Source organism: Marmota monax, unplaced genomic scaffold, assembly GCF_021218885.2.
Source record: "Marmota monax isolate L192 unplaced genomic scaffold, Marmota_monax_Labrador192_F-V1.1 WCK01_AAM20220418_F8-fsc00034, whole genome shotgun sequence".
NCBI lineage: Eukaryota > Metazoa > Chordata > Mammalia > Rodentia > Sciuridae > Marmota > Marmota monax.
Genome location: NW_026693934.1, coordinates 7,447,152 through 7,473,160, shown reverse-complemented (window position 1 = coordinate 7,473,160; position 26,009 = coordinate 7,447,152). Strand labels below are relative to the sequence as shown.

Below are 26,009 nucleotides of genomic sequence, written 5' to 3'. Positions count from 1 at the left end.
AATTCAGGCTTAGCATTTAACAATTTATTTTTTTTTTTTTTTTTTTTTTTTTTTTAAAATATTTATTTATTTATTTATTTTTAGTTTTTCAGCAGACACAACATCTTTGTTTGTATGTGGTGCTGAGGATCGAACCCGGGCCGCACGCATGCCAGGCGAGCGCGCTACCGCTTGAGCCACATCCCCAGCCCAGCATTTAACAATTTAATATAGCATTATTTTGATTATTTTCTAGTTAGTATTTTTACCCACTTTACATGATTTCTGGATATAACTTTTAAGAATTGATACTAATTTTTCATGAGATGCCAGTTATATACTTGTTAAAATCTTGGGTATTTTTCCAATTGTTCTTAATGTCAAAAGTTAAAAAAGTAAGTTCAAATATTGAAAATTTAAGATGTTAATACTGGGGCCACCGTAATATAGAACAGAAAAAAATGTTCACAATCATAACTGTTCAAAACTCTTGTTAACATTTATTGTAGTAATGGAATATGATTTTTAATAAACTATATGAACTTCTTTTTAAAATGTTCAAGCATTTCCTACTGAAGTATGTCTGAAGTTATAAAAATCTTCTGTTCTAAATTAACCTATACTGAATTAATTAAAAAACAACTGTGGCACTTTAGATAAGACAATTATCCTATTGCATATTTTAAGTACCTAAGGTACAACCTGATTAATAGTAACTTCCTGAAAAGAGTAAGGAGCATGGTGGCTTTAAGGAGTGAGTCGTTTAGGGTCACGAGGGAACATCGAGGTCTGACGCACATTATGCAATCCCAAAAACAGCATAGTCACGCGTTCCAATCCTGAGGAAAACAAAATTATGGTTAATTTCTTTCCTGAAAGACCTCTCAGGGTCTTATTTACTTAACTATAAATATAATATCATTGTTCAACTAAGTGCTTTTCCTTATAAGGAAAGAAAACAATATGTTAATTTGAGTTTATCCAAAACTGAATGTTTTGGGTATTGATTCAGAAACAGAAATGTTGCTGGGGTGATAGTCTCATGGAAATGAAAAGGAGACCAATAGAGGAGAGGAAAGAGACCAGGGGGAGGGAAGAGGAAAGGGGAAATAACTGGGGAACAATATGGACCAAATTATTGTTATATAATCTCTATGTGTGACTATATAGTAAATTCCACTATTATGTTGAATACAATGTACCAATAAAAAACATGGGAAAGAAAAAAAAGAAATAAAGATGCTGCTATATGGGTGAAAGACTAAATGAGATATCCTTAAGTGGCATGGAGTTTTAACAAGTTCATACATAAGATGAACAGAATCTACGATTTAATAATATAAACACTAAAGCAAACCACTTAATAAGCCAATATGTTTCAATGATATCAGATTCTGATTCTGCAGTTCAGGCAATGAGTATAAGAGTCATAAACCTGTTCAAAGAAGCATATCAACAGAAGTACTAAAACATTTATTGTGATTTTATAGTCATTTAACATGGTGGTCCTTAGCATAGAAGGGAACAGAGTACACAATCATACTAAGTATCCGAGTGTAGAAAAGATATTGATTTTTGGTCTATGACTTAATTTTTAAAATTTGATACTGGGAATTGAATGCAGATATGCTTTATATCCTGAGCCATTTTTAATTTGAGACAGGGTCTTGCTTAAGTTGTCCAGTTGTAATTATGGGCATGTGCCACTTGTAGTTAACAGACATTGGCTTAAATATTACTGACACAAGTTAAGACCAAGTACAAACTCTGAAGCAGAGAAAAACCAGCACATAAAACTTCTTGAGGGCTGGGGATGTGGCTCAAGTGGTAGCGTGCTCGCCTGGCATGCGTGTGGCCTGGGCTTGATCCTCAGCACCACATACAAATGAAGATGTTGTGTCTGCCGAAAACTAAAAATAAATATTAAAATTCTCTCTCTCTTTAAAAAAACAAAAACAACTTCTTGAGTGCATTTTGATTCATCTATTTATAACTATAGAAGATTACCATAGCACACACACAAAGCAAAAGTCAAAAATTATTTTTATGTGGCAATGACTTTTCAAAGATTTAAAATAAATATCATAAATATAGCTGGATGTGATGTACATGTATGTAATCCCAGCAACCTGGGAAGCTGAGGCAGGAGGATCCCAAGTTCCAGGTCAGCAGGAAGACTCTGTCTCAAAATAAAAAATAACAAAGGGGGTTGGGGCTGTAGCTCAGTGGCAGAGCATTGCCTAGCATGTGCAAGGAACTGGGTTCAATCAACAAATAAAGGCATTCTGTTTACAACTACAAAAAAAAAAAAAAAAAGAACAACAACAACAAAAAAGGTATGGGGATTAGTTCAGTGATAGGGCACCCCTGGGTTCAATTCCCAGGACCAGGTACACCCCAAAAATTATAAACATAGATGAGAGAACTATTGTTTCTAGTCACATTCTTTACCAAAAAACACCTGTAGACAAAAATTTGAGCCTTCAATTATAGTGATACAGATTAACCTCAAACACAAAACAACATATTCCTTTTCCTTCTCAAATGTTAAGTTTTTTTTTTTTTTTGGCAGGAGGAAGGTACTGGAGATAGAACTTAGGGGTGTTCTACCATTGAGCTATATCCCCAGACCTACGTTTTAAGCTGAGACAGGGTCTCTCTAACATCATTAGGATCACACTGAAGTTGCTGAGGGTGCTCTTGAACTTGTAATCCTCCTGTCTCAGCCGCCTGAGACTCTGGGATTATAGGAATGTGTGCCACATGCCTGGCTAAAAAACAGGTGATATTTTGATAATCATCAAGCATCTTCTTTTTAAAAAATACTTTTAGTTGTCAATGGATCTTTATTTTGTTTATTTATATGGGGTGCTGAGATTTGAACTCAGTGCCTCACACATACTAGGCAAGCGCTCTACCACTGAGCTACAACCCCAGCCCCATCAAGCATCCTTTTACATAATTTAGGTTAAAATTTACATTGCTTATCATTGTAGAAGTCTGAAAAAATTCATTCAAAATGCACATTACTGAATGAGAGAAAATAGCCATAATTTTCCCATTAAAATTTAAACTATATATTCAATGTAGCATTGTTTATAATAAGAAAAGTCTGGTAACAAACCTACAAGTTTGTCAATACAAAGCTGGTTAACAAGATTATGGTATAACCTTTCAATACATTCTATATAGAGATTTTAAAAGAATGAAAATCTCTTAATTGATAAGGAACAGCTACAAAATATTATTATGTAAAAGATGCAAATTACTTAATGGTGTATGCAGTATGTTATGATTTGTGTAAAAATATTTACACAAATATTTAAAAAAGTGTATGTGTTTGTTTGCATATGCAAAGAATATCTTTGCAAAGGTCAGCTAAAAACTAGAAACAATGGTTTCCTGTAGGGAGGTAAATGTACACTATTTTGTGTCTTTTTACCTTCCAAAAAAAATTTTTTGGGGGGTGGGGGTAGTGGAGATTGAACTCAGAGGCACTTGACTACTGAAACACATCCCCACCCCTACTTTGTATTTTATTCAGAGACAGGGTCTCACTGATTTGCTTAGCATCTCACTTTTGCTGAGGCTGGCTTTGAACTTGCGATCCTCCTGCCTCAGCCTCCCAAGCTGCTGGGATCATAGGCTTGTGCCACTGCGCCTGGCCTTCACTTTGAAATTTACTATATTAATAATTTTTAAGTATACAGTTCAGTGGTATTAACGCTCTTGTTCCATCATCTAGATGTGAAACAACATAAAAACTTAAATATTTAGTGTATAATATGTAACCTAATTACACAATATAATCACATAACAATAATATACAATTATAGTATAATTATAATATTTATTAATAATATATATAATCTCTAGCTTATGATTTTGAACATGTCTGAATTTATCTGTGTCAGTTTCATTCAAATATTCACAGAACTGAAAATCTGAGATTTAATGGGTTAAATACATTTATCACGTTGTATAACCACCATCATCTCTATAACAATTTTTTTTTTGGTGGTACTGGGGATTGAATCCAAGTGTGCTCTACCACTGAACTATATCATTAGTCCTTTTATTTTGAGAGAGGGTCTCACCAAGTTGTGTAGCTTAGCTTCAGAACTCTTGATTTTCCTGCCTGTTTCCCAAGTCACTGGGATTAAAGGTGAGTGCCACTGCTCCAGGATTTTATCTCTTTTTAAAAAAAATTCTTATGATCTTTATTAATGCTATTTAATTATTTTTATTTTTAAATTTTTTTCTAGCTTTACTGGGTTATAAATGACCAAAAATTTTATGTATTTTTAGAATACAATGTAATATTTTGAGATATGAAAACATTGGGAAATGATTAAAGCTAAAAAAAAAAAAATACCTCTCTCTCTCTCACACACACATATAAGAGCATCCCTATTCTGAAAGTCCAAAATTCTCCAAATTCTGAGACTTTGAGAATCCTGCAGCACCCCAAAATTTTCTGATTGAGTTTTTTAAAAAATGTTGAGTTTTAATAATTTTATATATCTTCAGGACAGTCATCTCTTAGCAAATAATCTGCAAATATGTGTACTTATTATGTGAGTTGTACCTTTTTACTCTAACCCCATCCCTATAATGTTTTAGAAATAAAAAAGTTAGCTGTTCATTTCCTACTTTGGAAATCAAATTTTTACTCAGTCATAACTCACTCTAAAATATTCTTATGGTTCAAATTTATATTACACTTAGTATTTACAGACTTATTTGTAAGCAATAACAGTATTACCAATGCCTCCACCAGCATGAGGAGGGGCTCCAAAACGGAAGGAATCAATGTAAGCCTTGATTTTCTCCAAATCTATAAAAATAAATAAAACAAAATTTATCATCTTATTTATCTTGAAAAATTAAAAATGCTGTTCAAGGAAGACTTTAAAAAAAAAAGACTTTGAAAAGTCTTTAAAATGTTTACAAGGATTTGTTTCAGAATAAATATTCCGCTAAATACATTTTAAATTATTTACCAATTCCATGATGTAAGGCTCTCTCTGTTAGCAGCTGAGGATCATGTATTCTTTGAGCTCCTGACAATATTTCTTCTCCTCTCATGAACATATCATAAGAGTTGGACTGTTTCTGTAGGAAAAGCAAACCACTCTTAAAAATATTATCACCCCTTTTCCATTATAAGTATGTAGAAAAAAACTACACTGCATGAAAAGTCCATCCTTTTCTACAATTAATGATGCAACTTTCTTTAATAAATAAAATATAATGAGCTTCTTTTAACGTAGAGGTGCTGAAGGCTTTCTTTCTTACTTGTATCAGACTTAGCCCTCTCCTTCCACATCCCCCAGCAACAAATCAGAGTTCCACATCTAAAATTAAGAAATGGTACAGATATTTTTTTGGGGGTGGGGTAGGGTGGGTACTGGGGTTTGAACTCAGGGGCACTCAACTACCGAGCCACATCCCCAACCATTTTTTGTATTTTATTTAGAGACAGGGTCTCACTGAGTTGCTTAGGGCCTTGATAAGTTGTTGAGGCTGGCTTTTAACTCACAATCCTCATGCCTCAGCCTCCTGAGCTGCTGGAAGAACAGGCGTGGGCCACTGTGACCAGCAATTTGACATGGTGATAATAAAGTTATTTTCTTCTCCCAAACAGGCCATTTAAAACTAAATTACTTACAGGATTTCTTGGGTCAGGCATGGTATAAAAAGGTCTTACAGCCAATGGATATTTATCAAGAATATAAAAATCTGTATCATACTATAAAAAGAATAAAGGCAATTAAAATACGTTTTTAAAATAAACTTTTTTGTTAAATTAATATTTTTAAACATGTATATTTTTGCTCTTCAAAATTACTATATTTACATTATAATTATAAATATCCTGCTTTTTTGAAGTAACATTTACATCCTACAGCATTTTGTCATGTGTTATAAATAATTGCAGTACCTAATCTTTGGAAGCTATTTACCAGCCAAAATTTGAGCCATGGTTCAAAATTTGAATCAAAGTCCAATTTATTGCTTTTTTGAACATGTAATCTCTAATTGTTCCCCAATCATAAAGTATATTTGGATAAACATCTTTGATTTTCAGTACTTTCCTTTTGTTATTGTAGCTCATCTCAACATTTCAGACACATTATATCAATTGTTAGGTTTTTACAGAAAGCAAGTTAAATCTATGGATTATTTTGGGAAAAAACTGACATCTCTTACAGTATTAATCTTTTTTTATAAACTTTGGTTACCTTCTCAATTTTTAAAAGATATTTAAGTAAAATTTAGTAGTTTTCTTCACATGAAAACTACAATAGAAAGGAATAAATAATTATTAACATAAAATTATGACATTTTTGTTAGAATATTAACTATATGACTTAGATTTAATTTTAAAGGAACCCATTAAAAATCAACTATTTTTGACTTTAAACATTTTTGCTAAAACTGAAGAATAGAGAAAATGTCAACAGAGTTAATAAGCTAGAAGAATTTGCCCTGCTGAAAAAGCATTTTAAAGGTATAAATTCAATATTGTACGGTTTCAGAAATATCTGAGTTCTTTAGTCAGATTAACCATGTTAAGTGCTATTATCAAGAGGAGCTCAAGGACTGTTTCATTTCATTAAATCATTGTCTTAATTCTTTTAGAAAGACCATAGTAAGTTTTAACTTTTATTCCATTTGGTGCTTTTAGTTTTAGAAGATGAGATAGTAAAGTAGCAGAAGAAAGCTTATTTATCTTCAAGTCTCGTAAGAGAGTAGGGATATTCAGGAAGAATTTAAAAAAACAAATGCAAATAATTTTGAAGTCCTTTCTAACTAATCTAACAATGACTTAGAAGAATTTTTTAAAAAAGCACCATTCCCCTTTTATTTATTCTGGAAGGTTACCACTGTAGAAGAGTTTTAGAACCTTCTGCAACTATCCTCTTGTACAAAGATATTTCAGACATAGAAAAAAAGTGCAGCATGCATAAGAGGTCTTACCTTTTCTTTTACCAAACGACCCAATAGTTTTTCATTTGGTGTACTGAAAATGAAAGATGAAGTCAGGTGTTTGAAGATTAATCAGCAACTTAAAAAGATTTTAAACTAGCCAGGCATAGGAGTGCACACGTCTTTAAACGCAGTGGCTCCAGAGGCAGAGGTAGGAGGAGATCAAGTTCAACGCCAGAGAGGCCCTAAGCAACTCAACAAAAGCCTCTCTCAAAATTAAAAATAAAATAGGCTGGGGATGTGGCTCAGTGGTTCAGCATCCTTTGGTTCAATTTAAAATTAATATGGCACTCCTTCCTGTAAGTCCTTAAAGGACAAAAAATATGGCCAAAACAATTGTTTATCATGCTGCTTTTCAAAAGGCAAGTACTACAGAAAACCATTTATGAATGAAACTTAGCATTTATAGGTGCTGCTCCAATAATTAGGACCAAAGAGAATTTAGAAATTAATTAATTAAGAAGCACCATGGAATAATTTTCTACAATTACATATAATAAAACGTCACTAGACCAACGTAAACTAATCTTGCCCTTAATTGGTCCCCTCTGCCTTTTTCCCCCCTGGTGGTGGGAAATTGAACCCAGGATCTCAGACATGTTGAGGACCCGTGTCTCCACTTTTTGGTATTCTTTATCAAAGGTCTGTAAAATAAAACTCAATATTTAAAAGTATTTAAAATGTAATAGTATCTGAGTTCAATTCCTGGTTCATACAGATACATTAAATTTCTAAAGTCAGGAAGCAGTTTCTTTAATAGTCTAATATAAGGGCAATTTCCAAAATCCTTAATATTGCCAATTTACAATAATTATAAAACTTATATGGCTTGCCTTTAAATGTCATCGAGCAGTATAGGGGATGCCCAAAAAAACACACACACACAAAATACATATAATAATTATAGATACACACATAATATACAAATACATTGTCTATAATTAAATACATATTTCTTGTAAAGGAACAAAAATAAATAATGGGTTTTAAGTACAATTTACTTAAAAAAAAAAAATAAAAAATAAAAAATGCCAATAGTATCCTTTCCCTCCCACATATGATATTGGTTGTGATAAGCTGGTAGTAATTTTTAATTTTTACTAAACTACATAATTTGTTTCTAAATTACAAGTTGTATGATCTGGATTTAGATTACATAATATCATGCAATCAAATAAAAAACAGTATCTCCCTCCCCCATTCCAGTACTAGATATTGATCCAGGAGTTCTCTACCACAGAGATGAGCTACATCTCTGCCTATTTTATTTTTGACTTTGAGACAGGGGATTACTAAATTGCCCAGGCTGGCTTCAAATTGCAATTCTCCTGTCTCATTCTCTTGAGCAGCTGGGATTACGGATGTGCACCACCAAGCCCAGATAAAAGAAATAATTTCTATAACTTTGGGAGATGTTAACATTTTTATGCCCTGATTTTGTATGAGGGTAGATTGGGAAAGAAAACTAACATATTAGGTGATAAGATCAAAAGCAAAACTCCCTATCTCTTGAAAGGGATATAAATATGAGTGGGAGGAAATGATGTTTATGAACAAAATTTTAGAAGCTTACACTTTCTATATTATAGTTTAAACATAATATTTTATTTCAGATCATACATTCATAAAATAGTATCATACTATAATACCAAAGTTAATAAAATTTATCAGGTGAGAAAAATAATTTGTTAATATGTTCATTCTCTTATATATTAAAACTAATTATTATTTTTAAAAATTCATAAAAACAAACCTCAGATCTTCTTCATCTCCCATTTCAACTCCAGCTTCTCTAAGCATAGCCAAAGCTTCACAATACTCTAGTCTTAAAGTTGGTTCCAAAAATTTGAAGGGTTCACAAGGGAACTGTTTATTCACAGTTTGAATTTCAGTCTGAAACCTATATGTACAATGATTTAGTTAATAAAGTTTGTGAGATAAATGTTTCCCCCACAAGAGGTCACTGTGGCAATATAAAAAAAAAATCATTATCTGAATCAGTATACACACCAGGAAAATCATTATCAAATTATTAAAGAATAAAATTAATACTTAAAATACTTAGTAACATTTCTTGGTCTCATATTTTTGTAAGCAGAGAAGCATTAAAGGATTCAAATTTTTTTTGTGACTCAATAATATTAAGTATTGTTAGAACATAAAAAATCTATTTTATGAAGCATTTAAAAAACTGACTTTTAAACCCTTTAACAAGACCTTTATCTTCAAGGAAGACCAAATTAATGAATACTTGTCCTACCTATACCCTGCCACAATTCCCATTATAATATTGCAAATTCATTTAGGACAGTGCTAATTTCTTTTCTATTTTGATAATTCCCATAGTATATGCCTACCCTATATACCATAGGCCCAAGACAAATGTTAACTAAACTGAATTTCTGATGTGCAAGATGATATTTCATTAAGATTTAAAAAGTGCCAGGCACAGTAGCGCACACCTGTAATCCTAGCAGCTCAGGAGGCTGAGACAGGAGGATCGGGATGATCATGAGTTCAAAGCCAACCTCAGCAACAGTGAGGTGCTAACCAACTAACTCAGTGAGACTCTGTCTCTAAATAAAATACAAAACAGGGATGGGGATGTGATGTTCAGTGGTAGAATACCCTGAGTTCAATTCCTGGTTCAAAAAAAGATTAAAAAAGCAAGCCAGGTGTGATGGTGCTTGCCTGTAATCCCAGCAACTCAGGAGGCTGAGGCAGGAAGACTGCAGTTGGAGATTGGTCTCAGCAATTTAGCAAGACCTGTCTCAAATTGAACAATTAAAACAGTTGGGGATATCGCTCAGTGGTAATGTGCCCCAGGGTTTAACCTTCAATACCAAAATACAAACAAACAAACAAACAAACTTTTGCTAAAGTATTTATGGATGAAATGATAAGTGGGAATTTGTTTTGCTTCAAAATAAAATATGGGGTAAAGGAAATAGGTAAAATAAAATTGGTCATGGGTTGACAACAGTTGAAATCAGGTGATGAGTACAGGGTTGTTCATTAGGCTAATAGCCATACTTTAGTATTTATTTTGAAAACTTTCTTAATTAATAGACTTGCACCCTCCCCTCCCCTTTGCCCAAAGTTTCTCCATTCTCCCTATGCCCCCTTCCATTATGGATCAGCATCCACTTATCAGAGAGAATATTTGGCCTTGGTTTTTTGGGATTGGCTTACTTTGCTTAGCCTATTTATTCTAGTATTCTTTATATAGCATTTGTACCTTAAAAAACACTTCCTTTCTTGGCGGGTACCAGGGATTGAACTCAGGGGCACTCACCCACTAAGCCACATCCCCAGCCCTATTTTGTATTTTATTTAGAGTCAGGGTCTCACTGAGTTGTTTAGTGCTTCATTTTTGCCGAGGCTGGCTTTGAACTCTCAATCCTCCTGTCTCAGCTTCCCGAGCTGTTGGGATTATAGGCATGCCCGACTGCGCTCGGTTTAAAACACTTTCTTTTTATTGTCTTAGAGACTCTCATAGGAACAAAAAAATTTGATGACAGATTTATTCAAATCTTAACAGAAGAAGGATTAGGAAGACCCTAATAATTTGTTTTTGGTACCAGGATTAACGTAGGGGCACATAACCACCAAGCCACGTCCTCAGCCCTATTTTGTATTTTATTTAGAGATAGGGTCTCAATTAGTTGCTTAGTGCCTTGCTGTTGCTGAGACTTGCTTTGAACTCAGGATCCTCCTCTGCCTCAGCCTCCAGAGCTGCTGGGATTACAGGCATGAGCCACCACGAGTAGCTTGCTTTGAATAGTAATCCTCACTCATGTCTAACAATGGTAGTACAAAAATATGACTATCAATGCTTAAAAATTCATTTGTATATTACTCCTCTATTAGGTAAAAACTAATCTGAAAGGAACAAGATATAAGCCCAATAACCCAATTTACAAGTGACACAGAATCTTAAAATTTCTACATGAGTCATAGAATACATAAAGAAGACTTATTTTCAAATTGCCACCTTAAGAGTACTGAATAAGTTCAGTAATAATGGCGTCTCAGTGTGTAATAAGTGGAGATTGGATTAATCCAAAGGGCCTGATTCATGCTTGCTCTGTTATTTAGAATCAAAGTAAAAATTTCACTAATATTAAATGGAGATGCTATAACTATCTAAAATAGATTTCAGAAACTTTCTTGAACTATATATGTGAAAAGAAAATGAGAAAAACTGCATTCCTGCATCAGGGTTTCAAAGGCTATTATTTTATAAGACAATATTATTAGTTGTTCCATGGCTATCTGAATTGAAGTTGCTTAAATAAACAGTATCAAAATATTTCAGAGGACAAAAGTTAAACATACTAACTTCACAAAGCAATGCAGAGACTGCCTAGAAAATACTAGTGCATATGCTACAGTATTTTAATATAAGATCAATGATTAATTTCTGCATTCTTGAATTTATTCATTATCCCTGCAATGTTTAAGTAAAATTCATATTTTTGAACTCTTTAATAAAAAGTATCAATGAAGCATATAAAATATAACGAACTGTTAAATCAGTGTTCTTAAAAAAAAAAAATCTCAAATATGGTCCTTCATCAGCTTTAAAATGCTAGATTAAGTCTGTTATTACCTACCTAACAATTGAAGTATAGTCACCAGGATGAAGAAAGGAAAAAGAGACTTTCTTGGTTTCTTTTCTCTTTGGGGCAGGGTCTGGCAAGTGATAGATATTCCCAAATCCCCAAAAGAAATTCTCTTGACCAACTTGTTCTGATTTTCTTTTCCTGTTTTCTCCATTTTAAACATCATCATATTCCTAATCCCCAAAAGAGATTCTCTTGATCAACTTGTTTCTGATTTTCTTTTCCTGTTTTCTCCATGTTAAACATCATCACAAGTAAACAAATTTCAATGGTCTTTCAATGATCTTATTTGTCAGTTTGGCATGTATACCTAAAGTGGACATTTTATACAATTAAATTTTGAGAACATCTAGAACACATCTATTTTTCTACAAATGCCAATTCACCCAGACCTAATCAGGTAAAAACTTCCTTCAGTCTACTAGTTTCTAATTTTTTTAAAAAAAATTTCATTTATTTTTTTCTTTTTTAGTTTTTAGGTGTTGATGGACCTTTATTTTATTTATTTATATGCAGTGCTGAGAATTGAACCCTGTGCCTCACACATGCTAGGCAAGCACTGTACCATTGAGCCACAACCTCAGCCCTAGTTTCTAGTCTTTACTGAGCACAAAATTTAAAGTGACTTAAGAATTAACCATTCCTGATATAGGCTTAATTTACATTAAGACAGGCGTGTGCAACTGCGCCTTAAGGTCTGATGTAACATTATTTTGATCTAATAGCCGAGGAAACTGAGGCACAGAGATGTACAAGGCCTACACAGAAAAGTAGCAAAGGTGGGATTTGAACTTGGGCTACCTAGATGTAGCTCAATACAAATTTTTTTGGGTGGTAGTGGGGAGTGAACCCAGAAATGCTTTAACACTGAATTGTACTCTCAGTCCTTTTTATTTTTTATTCCACGAACTTGCGATTCTCCTGCTCAGCCCCCTTAGTCACTGGGAGTATGGGCATGCACCACCACGCTCAGTGTCAAGCTATTCCATTCAACTTCTCAAATAATAAACTGCTCTAAAAGTAATAGACACTCTAATTTCTTCAGACATTCAGGATGTCAGTAAAAATCAAACAAAAACAAAAACAAAAATTCAGCCAAATTGTTCACAATCTGGTAAACTTCACCACTAAAAAGATGTTAACTAGTTGAGGTCCCAACTGACTTGGATCCATAGGTACTGAGTGTGCATTCTTCTAATTTCTGTCACGTATCCCTTAAGGACAGGGCCACTTCCTGTGCTTCTGTCACTGTGAACATCTCAAAGTGTATTTATACAAAGATGATTATGATGTCATTAGGTGATATAATCTTATGGGACCACTGTGATATATGTGGTCCTTTGCTGACTAAACCATCTTCATGTAGCATATAACTATATTTATTAGATTAAGGGAAATTTAGTCTACATATTTTCAAGAATTATTATTATCATGGTTATCATTTCCATAGTGCTGAGGATTGAACCCAGGGTCTCATATATGCCAGGCAAGTGTTCTACCACTAAGCCACATCCCTAGCCCAAGAATTGATATTATTTTTTAAAGAAGAACCCACGTTGATTTGAAATTAAGGCCAGTTATGGATATAAAATATTTTTTACCTTTCTTGAAGTCCTTTAAATATTTGTACCAAGGTGTCAGCAATTTCTTCTAAAACTTCATGATAATGATAACTAAAAGCCATTTCAATGTCCAGACCAACAAATTCAGTCAGATGTCTGTGGGTATTGGAGTCTTCAGCTCTGAAAACTGAATTAAGAAAAGTATTGAACAGCAAATAGTATTTTAAGTTTTAGATAAATTGGATTTAAATATAAAACTCCATTCAGTAGTGCTCAAGCTATACTATTTTCATATCACTACAGGGCTGGAATGGAATTTGATAAACCATCTGTTTCAGCATTCTCTTGGATACCAAGTTCATTACAAACTCCTACGGTCCAATAGTAAAAGCTATACCAAATGTGAATTAATAAATCAGGCTCATTGAGAACCCCAAGGGAATGTAAGATCCTAAGGTGCCTTCTCAATAATAACAAACAGATTCAATTATGACCAATACAGTAAGTGCTTCTCAATTTTATTAAAACATGACTCAGGCAAAATGAAACATGTACAAATGAGGTAACATTATACATATTCTAGTCATTACTTCAGTTCAGTGCTCACTAGCCTCACTGCATTTTCTTCCTTCCCAGGCTTTCTAAGTCTAGCTTAGCTCTTCTTTCACATCACTGCCAGATTAATATTCCTATAAACACATCCTTGCTCAGAACTTTGCAATGGTTCCCAAAGGACTACTGTAATAAGACATAAAATGACAAAAGTCTAAAACCTTTATTCTTTCACAACTTAATCTTACCTTGTATATTCCATTTCTTCTTCTTTTTAAAAGTACCTTTATTTTATTTACTTATTTTCATGTGGTGATGAGGATCGAACCCAGTGCTTCACACGTGCGAGGCAAGTGCTCTACCACTGAGCCACATCCCCAGCCCCCATTTCTTCTTAATATTAACTATTCTTTTGTTTTCTCCATGCTCTTTACTTATCCTGTTTCCTCTAAAATGTCATTTCTGTTGTTTATATATCCCACTTTGTCCTTAAAGCCCATTTCAGTGTGAATTTTCTTTTATGGTGACTAGCAAATTCCAACTTCTTCCCTTAGTTTTTCCTTGGTACACAATTAACACCAATCTGCTGACTGTTCAGCATAGTCTGATTATTCATTTTAAAAATCATTTGATTATTCCCCGTGACTGCACATCCTTTTTTTTTTTTTAAATATCTTTTTAGTTGTGGGTGAACATACTACCTTTATTTTATTTGTATGTGGTGCTAAGGATCGAACCCAGTGCCTCATGCGTGCTAGGCAAGCGCTCTACCACTGAGCCACATCCCCAGCTCTGTATGAACATCTTATTAAGTCTTGGGAGCAGATACAATGTTTATTCTCTTGTCATTCAGAGCATGACTGCAAATCAGCAGCATCAAGCATCTAGTACCTATGTGCTTTTAAGAACTGCAGAATATCAGGCCTTATGCCAGATCTAACTGACTAGAATCTGCATTTTAACAACATCTCCAGGTGATTCATATGCATTAACATTTGAGAAATGCTGGTTGATTCTTCTTTTATGTACACAGTACCTAACGTAAGACTATATATGCAGCATGTGTTAAAACAAATAACTGGTTAATAAATTCAGAAAATTAAAGACACTTAATGATCTTGCCAGTTTCTCTATTATCAAGCACCTAATTTTTATTAAGCTATCAAAAACTATATATAACTTGTTAAGTTTTAAAAGAATGAAGGAAAGCTGATGTTTTTCTTATAATTAGCTTCATAAAAATATGCCATGATTACACGCCTGTACTTATAGCAAACGTATTTTAAAAATGATATTAGATATAGACATTTCTCATTAATTTCTAACAGACTTCAGCATAACACCAAAATTAAGCATATAAACAATAATAAACAGAATGGCTCTGGAATAAAATAATTTTTGTTTTTTAGGGGCACTGGGGACAAACCCAGGGGTACTTTACCACTGAGCTGTATGCCCAGCCCTTCTATTTATTTTTAAAAATATTGAGACAGGGTCTTGCTAAGTTGCTTAACGTCTTGCTAAACTGTTGCGATTATAGACGTGTACCACCATACCCATCTGGCATAAAAAGAACAACACTGGAAACTTACAAAAGAAGAGGTTATTAAAGACAACAAACTATAATATCTGACAGATTGCACCTATCTGGGTTTTAGTACTGGGGGGGCTTGAAAGAATAGTTCAAACATGAATTATGGTTTGCTTTAGTTGCATGTAGGTAAAATAATTAATATACTTAGGTATATTTCAGACTGAATATTTTCAAAGCATGCATCTTTAAAATGAAATATTCTTGATAATAAAAATTTCTTCAGCATTCTTTAGTAAGAATATATAATGCTTATGATCCTATTGACATGAATGATGTTCAAATGTTTAATGAACTAGTGAGTATATATGTATTCTAAATAGTCTACTTTCCCCCCTAAAATGTCTACTCAAACACATTCTGATTTCTACCTCAAAGTCTAATAGTGAGCAGATAAAAGAATTTAAATTTTTAAAAGCGCCTGTACATCAAACACACACACAAAATGTGTTTCTAACACTATAATTATTATATCATTAATGAACTTGGAAAAAAAATCATAACTGACAAAAATCTTACCTGGTCCAATACAGAACACCTTCTCAAAATCAGCACAAATGCACATTTGCTTATACAGCTGTGGAGACTGAGCTAGGTATGCATTATTTTTAAAATATGATACAGTAAATACATTGGCTCCTCCTTCACTGGCAGCTGAAATGTAAACATTTATTTATTATAATAAGTTATAAGTTTATCAATGTAATCCTTTAGTAAAAACAATTTATCCTTTAAATTTGAACAATGTATTCAAAAAAGAAAGACTGGAAAATCAAGAGCTGCAGATAAATCACAGTCTATATAGTATTCTTATATATATGTGATTCTACATAGTTTATATGTAAACCACATTGACTTCTTTGGCTACAAATGCCTCTTTTCTGTACCAATTTCAAATCTATTAAAGCTTCTTTGTAACTGTAAAAACAAAACACAGAAAGGAAAAAGATAACCATTTTCTAATTATCAAGAATGCAAGGCCAGGCACTGACATACACTGGTAATTCCAGCAAATTGGGTGGCTGAAGCAGGAGGATTATAAGTACAAAGCTAACTTCAGCAACTAAGTGAGACCCTGTCTCAAATGGAAAAATAAAATGATTGGGCATGTAGCTCAATGGTAAAGTGCCCCCTGCAAGCCCAAAAAACAATAAAAAAATCAAAACTTCATTTTAAAATTTTAACTAAATACCACCCATAATACTCTTTTTTAGCAATTCTCAAAAGGGCAAAATAATTAAGACAAGGTTTTCATGTAAGAATAAGAATTAGGGCTGGGGTTGTGGCTCTGTGGTAGATTGCTCGCCTAGAACATACAAGGCCCTGGGTTCAATCCTCAGCACCACATAAATGTAAAATAAAGATATTGTGTCCACCTAAACCGAAAAATAATATTAAACAAAAAGAATAAGAATTAATGTAATTTTCCCATTAATGGATATTCAGAGATTTTACAATACAGTTTGTACAAAACAAAATTATTATACCAATTTCAAAAGATACTTAAACAATGCATAGCTCCTGGTTTAATTTTAGAAACAGGAATTGTGCTTTTTGTGTTACTGTCTCATTTTAAAACCATCATCACAAAAATGGAATGAGGGGATGTAAAATTACTGATAGTGGTGATAAATGTCTCCTAATAGCACATGAGCTTTGGGAAAAAAAAGCTTCTTGATAATAAATCTTAAGGGACAGTTGTGATTCTCCAGTATTAAAGTAAAAATTAATATAAATATTTTGAAGCTTACCTGAAATAATTTTAGGAGTCTGGATTTCCACAAAACCTTTGTTAATTAAAGTTTCTCGGAAAAGATGGCAGATGCCAGACTGCAGACGGAAGATTGCCTGACTAGTTGATGTCTATAAGACAATAAAAAATGTAATAAAATCAATTTCATTCACCATGTGTGCTCAGCACTGCTAGAAACCTAAAAGCACACAAACGAAACAACACAGAAGGTGATAAGGATGCTGGAATGTAATGACTATATATGATCATAGAAATGCTATGAGCAGATGTTTTAATTTGTAAGAATTCCATAAAAGAAAAATATTTCTTAACTAATGAAATACCTTACTTATAAATTCTATTTTTTTTTCCTAAAGGCAACCATGAAGTGAGCTTACTGATGTTTGTGCAGCATACAAATCCTCTAAGGGAAGATTTTAGCACTGAATAATAAATGAATAAAGCAACCATATACTTTTAATTATTATCAATAATACTTGAATTGCAGACAATCATGTGTTTGTTTCAATTAAATTAAGAAAAAATAAAAGGGGTAGATATCCTATGACACTGACTTCTCAAATGGCATCTAAAGCACTGTCTACCAGTCACCTTTTGTATTTTTTCTCCCTTCCCCTACTTTCTTTCTCAGTTTCTTTGGTCCCCCAATTTACTTTCAGCCTCAACCAAATCTAATAGTTGCCAGAAAGCTCTAGAAGTAATTGTCTCTGTTCTATACTAACTTTTGATCATTTGGTCAAAAGAAGTGGTTTCTTATCTGAAAGTCTTGCCTAATACATTAGAAGGAGGGGGAAAAAGGCATCAAGAAGTTATTCTGTGACTAGATAGACATTTAGCAAAAAACACCTGACCTTAAAACATTGATAGCTGTGGAAAGCTGAAATGGTATTCAGGAATTTCAATTATTTACCCCATGTCAAAGGGCTTTACTCTTGAATCAGTGCATACAGCATTCATTCTGAATGTAGATAGTAGCACCCTTTGAAAACGCTGTTAATGATGAGATGGCCAATCTACATTTCCTTCACCACAAAAAATTCTACTTAATAACCTCGACTTTCTGTAGGTGGAGTGAAAAAATTCATGTAAACCAGGACATATTTAAGTAACAGTATTCTATAATTCAAAGTCAAAGGTACAAATCAATAATTTCCCACAAAACAACTGAAAACATATAAAAGACTCATAATTTTTTGGACTATTTACTTATTCATTTGCAAGATGTCTACACTTAAACTAGAGAAAGACTTGTGGCTTTTCTTTTACACTATGTGGTTTAGGGAAATAGGGTTCATTCAATCACAACAAATTACAAACTCTTGCTTTCAAAAATATAGTAACCTACAGTCTTCATGTCCTGTGTGAAGATTTAAATCTTATTTAACATTTCAAAATTATAGGCTACTTTGAAGTAGGTATCCTTAATTATTTAATTTCACATATGTTTCTGATTATTGATTTGCTTTTCAAATTCCCAGGAGTAGAATATCTCAAAAAAGAATGAATGTAGGGGCTGGGGTTGTGGCTCAGCGGTAGAGCGCTTGCTTCGCACGTGCGAGATCCTGGGTTCGATCCTCAGCACCACATAAAAATAAATAAGTGAAATAAAGGTATTGTGTCTAACTACAACTTAAAAAAAAAAAAGAATGAATATATAGTGCTGAAGACTAGGGAAACTGGGTACTACAATGCTAGTTGAAGTATTAAATTATTTCAGCCTCTTTGAAGTACATTTGATAGTATATTTTCAGTGTTATTTAACTTTATGTATCTGAACTTATCTGGGCATTTTCTGTGATTTGGGATTTAAACTTAATCCTGTTCTTAGTGGTAAAGTAGTTGAATGTATTTTTTTTGGTACTGGGGATTGAAACCAGGGACACTTAACCACTGAGCCACATCCGCAGCCCTTTTAAAAATATTTTTATGTCAAGACAGGGTCTCACTGAGTTGCTTAGGACCTTGTTAATTTGCTGAGGCTGGCTTTGAACTCACTCATGATCCTCCTGCCTCAGTTTCCAGCGCGGCTGGGATTACAGGCATGTGTCACTGCACCCAACTGAATGTATTCTTTCAGTAAAGAGTTTTAAAATTTTGATGAAGAATTTGTTGTTTTTCAGACATTTTACGTTTATAACTCATTTGCAACTGTGTGTCTGACCTGCTTGTAAGGAGGGTGAGAAATATCATCCAGAAGACATTTGTCATTACTCTTAATAAAATAGATTAGATAATGTATTACCATAAAAAAATCTAACAACCTATATATGATCACCACAGCTTATATGGTATTAATAGAAATTTCACTAATTATGTTTTTATTTAAAATTCTTTTTTTTTTTTTTTTTTTTGATACTGGGGACTGAACCTAGGAGTTCCTTACCACTGAGCCACATCCCCACCCCTTTTTATTTTTTATTGTGAGATAGGGCCTCATTAAGTTGCTTACGGCCCTTACTAAATTGCTGAGGCTGGTTTCAAATTTAGGATTATAGGTGTGTTCCACCGTACAAAGCACTAATTATGTTTTTTTAAAAACGACACTGGGCTACCATTCTTGACGTCCTGATTACATAAACAAGAATGTTAGTGCAGAACACAGATCCAGGAAACTGGAATTATGTCTCATTCATATATATATATATATAGTGTTTTTCCTCATTAGATTTTTCAAGACACTTGCTAACCATCAGAAAGATGGTACTTAGAATAGACAGTGAACAGTTATTTAGATAATAATTCCAATGTCCCAATTTGTTTCTTTCTTTATTTTTTTGGTACTGGGGACTAAATTCAGGAAAGCTCTACCACTGAGCCATGTCCCTAGCCCTTTTTATTTTTTGAGACAGGGTCTTGCTAAATTGACCAGGCTGTCCTTGAATTTGTTATCCTCCTGTCTTTGTCTCTAGAGTTGCTGGATTATAGGCATGTGCCACTATGTCTGATTTTAATTTGTCTACTATGTTCTAATTTCTACTAGCCCTTACATACTGGAAAATATTTACTATTTTTAATAGTTGAATTTGAGAATGAGGGTGGGGAAAAAAACCAAGAAAAATAAAATATTCCAAAATAAATCCTGAACTTTTTAAATTACTTATCATATTAACAGGAATTACTACCAAGAAGCTGGGTATGTTGGTACACATCTGCAATCCCAGGTACTCAGGAGACTGAGGCAGGAGGATCACAAGTTTGAGACGAGACTGGGCAACTTAGCAATTCCCTGTCTCAAAATGAAAAATAAAAAGGGCTGTGGATGTAGCTTCATGGTATAGTGCCCCTGGGTTTAGTCCCTAGTACCAAAAGAAAAGACAAATCCCAAACCGAACAAAACTCCCTGCCCCCAAACTAAAAAATAAAATTTAGTATTAGGAGATTTGAATATCACTCTAAGGCAATTTGTCCAGAGGCAAACACTGTCCAAAAGCCTGGATTGTACAGTTAATCTGCTAGAGAAATCGTGCTCAGTGGATAAAATCAAAGTAGATACAAATCATTTTGTATCCACTACTGGTTCATCTTTCAATATTTGTTCCTCCTTCAAAAATCATTATCATAAGAGGACAACTCAAAGAATTTAAAATCTAAGAAATGGTAAAGGAAATTTCTCCCCTTTCAGCCAAATCAGGTTGTTCTGGGTAGAATATAATTAAACAGCATGAAGAAAAAATTTAAAAAAGAAAAATAATTAAAAAAAGAAAAACTGTTACCTTATTACATGTTGATTACTATAATTGCCTTTTCCATCTATATAAAAAATTTATGGTTTAGGGTTAAAATTAACAATGATCTTCAGTAAGATTAGAGTAAAACAAAAGAAATATATATTTAATAAAGCATTCGTGTAAACCTATTTCAAATAAAATGCAACTAAAATATTATGGCACATAAGTTAATGTAAAGTATACTGTGTAATTTGAAAGTATAATTAAACCTTATTTCAATTGGCTAGGTATGGTTAATTTGTAATGGTCAATTTGAACTGTCAACTTGATCGGATTAAGAGATGCCGATGATTAAGAGACTTCTGGGTTTGCCAAGGAATGATTGGCATGTGAGAATAGCCAACTCAAGTGGAGACCCTCCCTATGTGTGGATGGAATAAAAGTTGGAAGAACAAGGAAGCAACAGCACATGAAAGCTCTATTCTTATTGAATGGGTTCTTGATTGCTGCTACAATCTCTGAGGATATTGGATTTTCACTCTTCCAAAGTGGACTCTGCCAGTGATCCACCAAGGAATTTTCAGAAGCCTTAGGTCTGACTAGGGTAGCACCATTGATACCTTTTGCTCTGGGGCTTCAGCCTCTTGGACTGTGCAGGTACTGGTTCTCCCAGTTTTCCAGCCATTGTTGGACTATCTAGCTTCTGGTCAAGTAAGTCAACCTAATAAACCCCCTCCCCGTTTTTGGGGTTCTTGGGATGGAACTTAGGGGCACTCAGCCACTGAGCCACATTCCCAGCCCTATTTTGTATTTTATTTATATGTATGGGGCCAGGAGACTAAATATTTTTTATTCAGACTGCCTGCCTAGAAAGTTTCTAGAGAAAACAATTCATTATCTGACAGAAACATTAGGCTACAGTAGAATGAACATGAAGATATATCCTGGAATGTTTTATATTATTGGAGATTGTTAATTTTGCCTTTGACTTGCAGCTTCTCCAACCCTTTTTTTTTTTTAAGTTGTAGATAGACACACTTATTTATTTATTATTTATTTATTTATGGTATTGAGGATTGAATCCAGTGACTCGCACATGCTAGGCAAATACTTTATCACTGAGCTACAACCCCAGCCTTCTGACCCCTGCCTTTGCTAAGTTAAGAATAAAACAGCTGCTTTTGTAAACTAAGGTGCTTAAAGATTTGAAGTTATTAATGCACATGCCTCCCTAAATGTCAAAGTAGAGGTTAAAAATGAGAATGCTGGGGCTAGGGGTATGGCTCAATGGTAGAGCACTTGCCTAGCATGTGTGAAGAAATGGGTTTGACCCTTAACACCACATAAAAATAAACAAAATAAAATAAAGGTATTGTGTCTATCTAGAATTTAAAAAATATTAAAAAAATAAATATGAATGCTTCTGAGGACCAAATAACATGAATTAAATAACAGAATGATCCTTAGTGGTACAGGACAAAGCATGCCCCATAGTATGCAAGCTCATGTGGACCCAGTATTGCCAGTTTCTCCTCCAACTTTTTAAGAAAAGCCACTTAAATTTTAATACAAAACTACTATCTCTCCTCTATTCTTTCTTTTCTTTTTGGTACTGGGGATAGAGCCCAGGGACATTTTATCACTGAATTACATCCCCAGTCCTTTTTATTTTTTATTTTGAGATGAGATATTGGCCCTTGCTAAATTGTCAAGGCTGGCTTCAAACTTGTGATCTTTTTGCTCAGTCTCCAAAATTGTTGGGATTATAGGTTTGCACCACCATGCCTGACTTTCTATTCTTTTTGAGATGGACCTCACTATGCTACCCAGACTAATTCCAAACTTCTGTGCTCAAGTGAGTCTCCTGTTTTTGTCCTCACAAGTGACTGAACTGACTACAGGTGCATGTGCCACTGCACCTGACAAAATTCCTTTGCTTCAATGGGTGCCACTACACCTGACAAAATTCCTTTGCTTCAATGGTGGCAATGAATTAAAACAAAACAAAACAAAAATAATAAAATCTTTGGGCCAAATTCCAGAGGCACAAAGTAATCACAACTGTGTGAACAAATAACAGGGACAAATATGCAAAAACCTGAGATTTCTAGGCAGTTTCAAGAGGTCTAGCAAAGGGTGGGTTGGGTGGGGGTTGTGCATGTTCTACTGACTTTGGAGGCTGGGGCAGGAGGATTACAAGCTGGAGGCCAGCCTCAGGGACTTAAACCCTGTCTCAAAATAACAACAACAAAACAAAAAAGCAAAGAAGAAACTGAGGATGTAGCTCAATGGTGGAGTGCCCCTAAAAAAATAAATAAATAAAAAGAAGAGAGGACTTTTGATTACTGCTGGATTTTTCTACATAAATCAAAATGGAAAAGGTAAAAGCAAACAAAAAGCAAATAATTAGGAACAACACTGAATGTATTATAAGTGCAAATTAAATTGGCATGATTGCAGAAGAGTTGGAAATAACTCTTAAGGTGACAAAGAATCTGACATTAGGTAGAATATTTAAGGAGGAAGATGTGGTCAAACATTAAGAAAAAAAGATGACACTGGTTTTACTATAATGATGAAAGCACTGAAATCTTTCACTTGCAACTAAAGCAAAAGGGAAACAAAAGACCCATGAAACTGCTGTATAAACCACTAGGGCCAAATACTTCTGTATTATTAATTGTGTCCAGATCAAATTCACAAGATTGAAGCATTAATTACTCATCTGCACTTTTTTTGTTCTAAAAATGTGCATATAACCTCTTTCACAATTTTGTAGTAATATTAGTAGTTATATTTTCTTGTTGACTAAACTTGTCAAAACAGTTATCACCTGGAACTGACTCTATTTATTGGATTTATGATCACTATCATTTTAAAACAAAGTGAGTCAACATCTTGTGAACCAGTACTTGACTGTTCTTGTTGCCAGCAGTTCCTGTTAGAAGAAGGGTCAATCTGAAAGGTAACTGTTTCCTGAATAATTATACATAGGCAAATGCCAATTAGCTTTATAAACTTAAAATAGTTATGGTATCCCTGCTCATCTCAATTTTGACATAATCATATCACCTTAATAAATAAACGAGGCATACCCGGAGATCAATGACTCTGTTGTCTAATCTTGTATCTTGGTTAACAGTAGCTCTTCCTTCCTAAAAAACAAAACAAAATCAAAAACAGAAAACAAAAAAACCTGTAACACCAAAAAACAGACTGTAAATTTTGAAGAACACAAAAACCTTTCAGAAGCTGCTCACTTTTAAGTAAGAATGGCTGTGTGTTAATAATATTATGTACAAAAATCAGGGATCTAAAGTCACAGTAGAAATAAGAGGCAGGATCAGAGAAGTTAGTGTTAAAGAGAAAGAAATGTGCATGAACAGATGCTGAGGCTTTCTTTCCTTTTTCCACCCCACAATTCTGTCTCATTATTGGAACATTAGAAGAATTAACCACCTGCAACTTTATTGATTCCTGGATTTAAGCTGTTAGGCCTACATTGATGGAACAGATAAAAGTTAAAATAGTAGTCCTCAAAAGTGTGGTCTGGGAACCACTAAAGGTTTTTGAGATTCTTTCAGGGAGTTCATGAAGTCAAACCCATTTTTTTTTGCATAATAATACTTTTTCACTCTCACTCATAATGAGTGTACCAAAGAGCTTTCCAAAGATTATATGAAGGTAAAGCAGAGTAAATTCAGAAGCAATGAGAATCTAGTTGTATATTAAGACAGACATTAAAAAAAAAAAAAAAAAAAAGAAAGAAAAACTTTTGTGCAGCGTATAATACCATCAAGAAAGTGAAGCCAAGCACAGTGGCCTGTTTGTAATCCCAGTGGCTCAGGAGGATGAGGCAGGAGGAACACAAGTTTAAAACCAGCCTCAGCAACGGATCAAGCCCCTAGGCAACTTAGTGAGACCTTGCCTTAAAATAAAAAATATAAAAAGGGCTGGGATATTGCTCAGTGGTTAAGTGCCCCTGGGTTAAATTCCTGGTACCAAAGGGTGGGAAAAGTGAGAAGACAACCCACTGAATGGGAAAAAAGATTTGTGAAACATGTATTTAATAAAACACTTGTGTCTGTACTAAATAAAAAAAACTCAATAATAAAAAGACAACATTTTAAAATGGAAAAAAAAGACAGACATTAAAGATTTATGCATATATAACACAATATCACTTTTTAAAAAATTATTTTTATTATTATTTTTTACAATGTCACTTGACACTAAATTATTTTTTGTTTTGGAAAATATAAAATGCTTTTTACTGCTAATTTTATTATTCATATGAAACATATACAAGTTTAAAATACATTTGTATTGTTTTAAACAAATTAATTCTTTCAAATTTGTCTTAATTTCTAATACTGTAAATATTGATAGGTAAACCCATAAAATAAAAGTTGGGAGTGGGTGGGAATTTTCAATTTTTTTTTTCTTTGGTGGTACTGGGAATTAGGCCAGGAGGCCAGGGCCTTGTACATCTTGTGCATGCTAGGCTAGTACTTTACCACTGAGCTATATACCCAGCCCAAAGGACTAGCCCTAGCATGTGTAAGGCTTGGGTTCAATCCCTGGCACCTCAAAGAAAACAAACAAAAAAGTGTAAAAGGGATTTTGAGATAAAAATGTTAGAACTGTAAAATTTATTTATATACATATATATTCTTATGGTGCTAAGGATTAGACCCAGGCCCTTGTGCATAGTAAGCAAGCACATTCCCAGACCCTGTAAATTTAAATAAAAAGTGAGCCCAAATCAATTTACAGGTACTCAGTACAAAACTAGGACATCAGGTTTTCAATGTTTTACAAACTAAATATAAACAGGAAGTGTATTTCATAAATATAAAATACCTCTTCTCCTTCCACCTCAGGCCGAATGGCATCATCCAGCTGCAGGGGCAGGCGGGGTTCAGCCAAACTGATCACATAAATCTGAAAGTGAGAAATGGCCAAAAATAGCAAAGGTACACAAAACCTGGTATCTTTTGCTTAAATAGAAAAAAAAAAAAAAATCTGCATTTGATTTAAACATGAAGCAATGTTTGCATACATCCTTAACGGAAAATGCTTGCTAAACTCAAAGAAGATATATATATATATTTTGCATCTCTAAAATGGAGGTATTTTTGCCTACTTCAATGGGTTGGCCTAGATTTGTCATACAAAAGCTGTTGTTAGGGAAATCATTTAATCTCAGAGCTTTAATTAAAATGAGGTTTATGTAAGAATCAATCCATTAATATAAGAATTGCTACTACTGTTAAAAGCATTTGA

The 26,009-nt window shown here is 33.7% G+C and overlaps 1 protein-coding gene across 1 annotated transcript in view; it reads right to left on the bottom strand.

Moving 5' to 3' along the window:
• Positions 1–453: 453 nt before the first annotated feature.
• Positions 454–26,009, bottom strand: part of Dars1 (aspartyl-tRNA synthetase 1) — a 58,501-nt gene continuing 32,945 nt past the window's right edge. Inside the window, exons 6-16 of the mRNA XM_046463758.2 lie at positions 25,587–25,667; positions 23,819–23,878; positions 17,054–17,165; positions 15,822–15,956; positions 13,199–13,346; positions 8,726–8,872; positions 6,964–7,006; positions 5,651–5,731; positions 4,983–5,094; positions 4,745–4,816; positions 454–818 (exon numbers count right to left, since the gene is read on the bottom strand). Coding sequence (XP_046319714.1) covers positions 727–818; positions 4,745–4,816; positions 4,983–5,094; positions 5,651–5,731; positions 6,964–7,006; positions 8,726–8,872; positions 13,199–13,346; positions 15,822–15,956; positions 17,054–17,165; positions 23,819–23,878; positions 25,587–25,667 — 1,083 coding nt within the window. The 3' untranslated portion in view covers positions 454–726. The remainder of the gene's footprint in view (positions 819–4,744; positions 4,817–4,982; positions 5,095–5,650; positions 5,732–6,963; positions 7,007–8,725; positions 8,873–13,198; positions 13,347–15,821; positions 15,957–17,053; positions 17,166–23,818; positions 23,879–25,586; positions 25,668–26,009) is intronic.